The sequence below is a fragment of the Coregonus clupeaformis genome, unplaced genomic scaffold, assembly GCF_020615455.1.
Source record: "Coregonus clupeaformis isolate EN_2021a unplaced genomic scaffold, ASM2061545v1 scaf1855, whole genome shotgun sequence".
NCBI lineage: Eukaryota > Metazoa > Chordata > Actinopteri > Salmoniformes > Salmonidae > Coregonus > Coregonus clupeaformis.
The window spans coordinates 90,646-98,171 of NW_025535309.1; the positions used below are offsets into that span (position 1 = coordinate 90,646).

Genomic DNA, 7,526 nt, shown 5'->3' on the forward strand with positions numbered 1-7,526 from the left:
GACTGGGATAATGGCACAACCAAGTGCACGTGAGCTTCATACCGGGCAGACCAACAGACGGGGTAGGGGCAGTAGCGGTATGTGGTTAAAATCACTGGGGAAAACTAAATATGATGTGGCTGTTGATGGTTCTAATTTCTGTCTGTGTGTGTGTGTGTGTGTGTGCGCGCTTGTTCTTACAAGTAGAAAAATATGTTGACCAACCCTACTTGTAGAGAAACACCAAGGCCATCCTCCTCTCTTTCATGTTGAGGAAACGTTCTATAACTCTGTCATACAGTACACGTTCTTATGTTTTGTTGTCCTAGGTCACCTGGCTAAAAGGCTTGCTCGCTAGCCTAACTTCCATTCATGGGCAACGTTAGCTAGTTAACATTAGCCTTCTACATCTAGCTACGTACTGAACTTCCATCCTCTCAGACCAGGGGCACAACATTGTATGAATTAATGGTTGGATCAGAATCGCCGTTATAATCTTTTGTAGTTGTATTCAATATGGATCCCCATTAGCTGTTGCCAAGGCAGCAGCTACTCTTCCTTGGGTCCAGCAAAATTAAGGTAGTTATACATTTTAAAAACATTACAATACATTTAGAACAGATTTCACAACAAGTGTGTGCCCTCGGGCCTCTCTCTACTCTACTACCACATATGTATAACACAAAATCCATGTGTACGTGTGTATAGTGCGTATGTTATCGTGTGTTTGTATGCATGTGTCTATGTTTGTGTTGCTTCACAGTCCCTGCTGTTCCATAAGGTGTATTTTTATCTGTTTTTTAAATCTAATTTTACTGCTGTCATGAGTTACTTGATGTGGAATAGAGTTCCATGTAGTCATGGCTCTATGTAGTACTGTATGAAAAGTGTATGCACTAACTGTAAGTCGCTCTGGATAAGAGCGTCTGTTAAATTACTAAAATGTAAAATGTACAAATGTACTGTGCGCCTCCCATAGTCTGTTCTTGACTTGGGGACTGTGAATCCCTCTTTCTGGCACCTGACCACACGACTGAACAGTACTCCAGGTGCGACAAAACTTGGGCCTTTATGACCTGCCTTGTTGATAGTGCTGTTAAGAATGCAGAGCAGCGCTTTATTATAGACAGACTTCTCCCCATCCTAGCTACTGTTGTATCAATATGTTTTGACCATGACAGTTTACAATCCAAGGGTTACTCCAAGCAATTTAGTCTCCTCAACTTGCTCAATTTCCACATTATTCATTACAAGATTTAGTTTAGGTATAGGGTTTAGTAAAGGATTTGTCCCAAATACAAAGCTTTTAGTTTTTGAAATATTTTGTTGGAGAGGCTTCCATTAAAGAACACCCTCTGTGTTCTGTTAGACAGGAAACTCTTTATCCACAATATAGCAGGGGGTGTAAAGCCAGAACACATACCGTTTTTTCCAGCAACAGACTATGATCGATAATGTCAAAGGCCACACTAAAGTCTAACAAAACAGCCCCCCACAATCTTTTTATAATCAATTTCTCTCAGCCAATCATCAGTCATTTGTGTAAGTGCTGTGCTTGTTGAATGTCCTTCCCTATAAGCGTGCTGAAAGTCTGTTGTCAATTTGTTGAAAGTGAAATAGCATTTTATCTGATCAAACACAATTTTTCCCAAACGTTTACTAAGGGTTGGTAACAGGCTGATTTGTTGGCTATTTGAGCCATTTAAGGGGGCTTTACTATTCTTAGGTAGGGAAATAACTTTTGCTTCCCTCCAGTCCTGAGGGCACACACTTTCTAGTAGGCTTAAATTGAAGATATGGCAAATAGGAGTGGCAATATCGTCCGCTATTATCCTCAGTATTTTTCCATCCAAGTTGTCAGACCCCGGTGGCTTGTCATTGTTGATCGACAATAACACATTTTTCACCTCTTCCACACTTACTTTACGGAATTCAAAATTACAATGCGTGTCTTTCATAATTTGGTCAGATATACTTGGATGTGAAGTGTCAGCGTTTGTTGCTGGCATGTCATGCCTAAGTTAATCATTGGCCAGTACGCAGAATGAAGTAAATCCCTATCTCCATCCATGGCTAATTTAGGATAGTGCCAACAAAAGGGCACTTGGTAAGTGGGAGGACAAAGGGGCAGGTGCTTGGGCACAGGTAGACCCATATCTGTGCACATGCCAATCTCTCTGCAACACTAAGCTCAACTAAAGAAACAGGCAGGAAAGGGGCCTGTTACCCCACCAGATAGGGCCTGTGATTGGCTGACCCCTGTCAGTTGAGTTGATCAGCAGAGTTGCCCTAGCAACGGAATGTTCCAGGAGCAAGGGTGTGAAAGTTGGGGGGCAGAGTAGCTGTAAACAATGGAAATTCCACCCCCCCCCCCATTACCTCTGCTCTCTGCTAGTGGAAAGTGTCTCATAGCTAGTGTCTTTGAATGGAGGCTAAGAGAGGGGATTTTCTACAGTAACTGACTAATAAATGTCAATTGGTATTCACAGAACATTTTCAACGATTACCATTTTTTTGCGATTTCCTTTTTTGGATCCTACCATAGCTGAGCTCATGTTCAATACAATAGATTTCATTATAATCTTTGTAATATAATGTCTTACCTTGTGCTGCTGCTTTGGCCAACAGAACTAAAATTACCAAGGGGATCATTTATTTTCTGCCTGCACAAGAAGAGTGAATTAAGCCACAGGATTAATGTAAAAATGTATACATTGCATTTTATGATGCACTATAAATGAAAGACAGGCTTGTTGACAAGACAACTTACTGGCGTGTCAGGTAGAGAACACTTCTTTATGTCACATGTTGCTTGGTGTGAACACCCAACCACAAGTACCTGTTTGCAAAAACAGAAGTTGTAACTTATTACACATTGTGAGTTATCATTCACTACCATTTTCCTTCATGTAGTTTGATGAGAAGAAGGGATTTTTGGACCATCTGTAAGTGTCAGCAGCACTGAAGCAGGAAGAGGAATAGTAATACTGTAATATCTGATATCTGAAATAGCAATATATTAGCAATATAAGTGTATGATTTCAGAAAAAACGATCGTCTTCCTCAATTATCTGTTGTGGGTCATCACATTCAATCATCTTATTATTACACAGATACATTTTCACAGGGAGACATTGACTGGTTCAAAAGGACTGATTCAATTAAATATTGTGCACTTTGAAGTTTCACATTCAAACTGTCCAATACTTTACATTGATGGTGCTCTCTGATGTGTCACCGGGGGTCCTCACACCTCCATAACAGATCATACAAAAGTCATTACATTGTCGAGTAAACATCTTAAAAATATGATTTAACCCATTGTCTTAAAAAGTTAAATTTTGTCAACTTAACTTGATTTCTTAAGTTTCCACAACTTTGTTTCATACATACAACTAAATACAGTTTTGTCTTATCTTTCATTCTCTTACCAATATAATTGTTTTGAATTATCACTGCAACAATATATGTAAGAAATCACACATGAATAGCTCTAAATACTTTAAACAATGTAAAAGATAGTTTATTTATTTACAGCCCCTCATTAACAATATATTATATAACAATTGTAAATGAGTATTTGAACACAAATAAACATTGGTACAACAACATGGATGCCTCAAAAGAAAGAAAGCATTACATTTACAGTATGATATTGCAGCTCAGTTTGAAGGAAATGTTCACAATTCAAAATTAGATTATTATTTATGTTAACAAACTCAAAACTACATGCAGTGCATCTTCCTTGCATTCGTTGCACGATGCATGATGTCATCTTGTTGTGTTGATTTGGCACTAGTCTTTAAGTTTGATGGTCTGTCTGATCTACTCAATCAATGCATCCACATAATGTTCAGTCAACCCTTGTCTTATATCTGCTTTATAAAGCAACATGTGGATAAAATGTCTACCCTTGAGTCTATGGGCTGGCTGCCACATCCGGGTTCACAGCCATTTTGATCTGTCCATACTCCACCATCTCTGTGGCTGGGGGCCTCTGCTTCCTTGCTGGATTTCTTTGCTTGCCTATTTTCACAACAGTGTATACAACACCCTCATAACCGTTTTCTGAAAAATGAAAGGAAAGCTGTTGTACAATCTGGACATGAAACAAAATGTCATGTTTTTTTCAACATTTCAAATGTATGTTCTGGACATGAAAATAAATTACTTTAAACATTTTACCTGAAGTATCAAATCTGGATCTTCGTTTCTTGAGTAGATGGTTAATACCGACAAACAGTGCAAGAAGTAATGTGAGAGTTCCAACAGTCAGAGCCACAGCCACTGTCACAGCTACAAAAGGAAACTGGGAAGAGACAACTAGAAAGAAAACATCAGTACACAACACTTGTTGACCATGCAAATGAAACAGAGTTGTACTCTTAATTCAAAAAGTGGGAATTAAGTCAACTGTCCTGAGATTACCTGGGCAGGCCAAGGGGAGATCAATAGTAGAGTTGCTGGTGCTAACTTTATTCTGAACCGTACAGGTCAGGGTTCCTGTCACATCACTCTTCAACGTGATGACACTGTTCTGGTAGTGGTCATAGGCTACACTCCTGGTCAGATTCTGGCTGTTCAGGGTCCAGCTGTACTGAAGACCATCTCCCTCTGAAGAGCATGTGACCACGGTCTCTCCATGAGGCAGACAGAGGTGAGACAACACTGGCTCTGACACCGGGGCTGACAGACACAAACACAAGAGATCACTCAAATACCCTACCTCTGATTCATGCAAACATTATATCTAAAGTATTGTATGATGTAACAATATACTCTCTCTGTTGTACTACTGCTGCCAAGTCCTACATTATAAACCTATTGAAGTACTGACACCCTGGTGACCTTTCAGAAATCCCCTCACCAGGAAAAGGATGCGTGAAGTATTAGGTCGAATTAAAAAAACAAAAAGGTTCCTACCTTGTATCACCAGTAGCATGTTGACTCTGAGCATCATTGTTCCCTCTGAATTATGTATTTCCAATTGGTAATCTCCAGAGTCGTCCTCTATAACTCTGTCCAGTCTGAATGTTCCATTATTAATGAACTGAGAGCGATTCATATAATCCTGAGGCAATTTAGATCTCCAGTCTTCTCCATTTTTGAAGTTTAGAACACGTTTATCACCTTTCTTCAAGCTTATTTGGTCATTGCTAATGTGTGAACCAAGGTGTAAGGACAACGATTCTCCCAAAGCCCCATAGCATTGGTGAGTTCCATTCCCTTGAGAGAGATTACAGACCATGGCACTAACTGTGGAGCAATGATCTTAGGTCAGTATGTAAGTGTATGTCTGTTTTTCATAAATGTAAGTCTGAAGGTGCATTCAAGTGGAAATATTTCTTAATGAAAATATAACAAAAGCACAATACAATATAATCACAATGCAAATATTTTATATATCTCAGTTTTAATTATTTATTTAACACTTGTTTTTAGTGGACCCACTCTTACAGATTTGGGCTTTTTTTGGGCTTTTTTTTATTTATTTTTACATTTGGTAACTATAGAAGCAAATAAATGTAAAATTGAATTAGCAGAACATGTTCAACAATTAGCATCATTGTTGATGGTGTCTTATTAAGTCTTGGCTAGGCCTTATACTCTGTTCTGTGTAATATCATGTCTCACCTTGTGCTGCTGTTGCTGTCACCACCAGAACTATAGAAATCAGAGGATCCATTTCTCTTCAGCCTGCACAAGACAAGTGACATTTAGCAGAAGTCTCACAGGAGCAGTACCATCAAAACTGTGTGAATTGACGTGAACGGATCATAATGTGCTGATACTCTACAAATGAAAGAGAAGCTTGTAGACAAGAAAGCGTGCTTGTTTGTCAGGGTGACAGACTTTGACACTTTTGTAAGCAGTGCATGCCTGGTGTGAACAGCAAACCACAAGTATACTGTGACTGCTTGCAAACAGTATAATTTATTCCAGTTAACTTGTTGTTAGGCATTTACTACCATATTATTTAATGAGGATTGTCCACAGGTGAGATGGATGAGCAGTGAAAATGGTATATCTAAAACATAACCCAAGGATCGCAATTAAAAGGTCACTAACTTGAACCCTTATTTACTGCAATGGAATAAACATAGTAAAAAGCATGAAACTATTATTGAAGTTTTTATTTTAGCAAACATTTTCTTACTTACTTTTTTAAAAAATCTGCAATGTTGATTAAGGGCTTGTAAGTAAGCATTTCACGGTAAGGTTGTATTCGTCGCAAGTGACAAATCAAATTGTATTAGATTTTTGAGTTGATTAAATTCTTTGATCCATTACAACCATTATCAATATCATTGTAGAGATCCTGACAATAGGTCCTAATGTTGTTTGTTTTTTGGGTAAAAATATAAAAACTCATTAACTTTTACCGTTTTTTGTTGTTGTAAAGATTGGTTTTATTAGTAATGGTACCTTTGGGATGGTTAATACGTTATGGACCAGTTTCCCGGACAGAGATGAAGTCTAGTCCTCAACTAAAAAACATGATCAATAAAGAATGTCTATTGAATTGGCTTTTTAGTCCAGGACTATTGTGGCCGGCAAACCAGCAAAGCATTCATATACAAAGTGTTCAACCATATAATTTACCATTATATTCACAAAATATGATCAATTGCAGGCAATTTATTGTAGCCTGGAGCCTACATTATCATAAATTAATTGTAAAAAGACTGGTCGTTTCCTCAAGTATCAATCAACATATATAACTCTTGCAGTAAACTTAAAACTAATTTAATAAAGAAAAAACATATAAATAAACTGACCAGATTCACTCACCAAAGTCGAAATTGCAGCAATCTAAAGTCCAGATTTCCTGGAGAAAAAGAACTAAATGTATTTACTGTAGTAAAGTATTATGCTCTTCACATAGCTTTCATCTCATCTCAGTCCTCTCTTCAACAGTGTGAAAACTATTTGAACAACAGTTTGTGATGTTTGACATCCACTCACACTAGCCAGTTGACTAGACTATCAACGTGGTCTCAGAGAATTTCATATTACTCTGCATGTAAATCAGAGACACTCATTTAGTATGATATGTTACGTATCATATGGTATGTATACATTTTTGGATCTTCAGCACCCATTTCATATGATATGTTACGAATTTGCAAAACTTATAATATGTTAAGAATTTATAAAACATACAATATGTTACGAATTTGAAGAAAGTATTATATGTTATTGATTCTAGCTAGCTGCTAACGTTAGCTAGGCTAGGGGTTAGGGTTAGGGGTTAGGGTTAAAATTAGGGTTAGGGTTAGGGGAAGGGTTAACTTAAAGGGTTAAGGTTAGGGGAAGGGTTAGGTAACATGCTAAGTAGGTGCAAAGTAGCTACATAGTAGTAAGTAGTTGAAAAGTTTCTAATTAACAAAAATTGTAACGTTGTCTGTGATGAGATTTGAGATCCGTGATGAGATTCGAACTCGCAACCCATCCACCCCGACCAACTACCCTACTTAAATGTTTTGCCTTAAGTAACCATCTGTTTTATGTAACCATGCCAAACGTAACATATACAAATAAATGGA

At 37.8% G+C, this 7,526-nt stretch overlaps 1 protein-coding gene across 1 annotated transcript; it reads right to left on the reverse strand.

The window, feature by feature from the left end:
* Positions 1 to 3,524: 3,524 nt before the first annotated feature.
* LOC123487888 lies at positions 3,525 to 6,900 on the reverse strand. Its single transcript, XM_045218853.1, has 6 exons — positions 6,772 to 6,900; positions 5,614 to 5,676; positions 4,903 to 5,235; positions 4,408 to 4,665; positions 4,165 to 4,302; positions 3,525 to 4,047 (listed from the first exon to the last, which is right to left on the reverse strand). Exons 2-6 carry the CDS (start codon positions 5,663 to 5,665, stop codon positions 3,899 to 3,901), a joined length of 930 nt encoding a protein of 309 aa, XP_045074788.1. The 5' UTR covers positions 5,666 to 5,676; positions 6,772 to 6,900; the 3' UTR covers positions 3,525 to 3,898.
* Positions 6,901 to 7,526: the final 626 nt, after the last annotated feature.

Coding starts and splice junctions, on each gene's coding strand:
- LOC123487888 (XM_045218853.1), bottom strand. CDS start 5,665: ATGGATCCTCTGATTTCTATAGTTCTGGTGGTGACAGCAACAGCAGCA. Junction 5,236..5,613: donor GACAGCAACAGCAGCACAAG/GTGAGACATGAT, acceptor ATTGCTCCACAG/TTAGTGCCATGGTCTGTAAT. Junction 4,303..4,407: donor TCTCCCCTTGGCCTGCCCAG/GTAATCTCAGGA, acceptor TTTTCTTTCTAG/TTGTCTCTTCCCAGTTTCCT.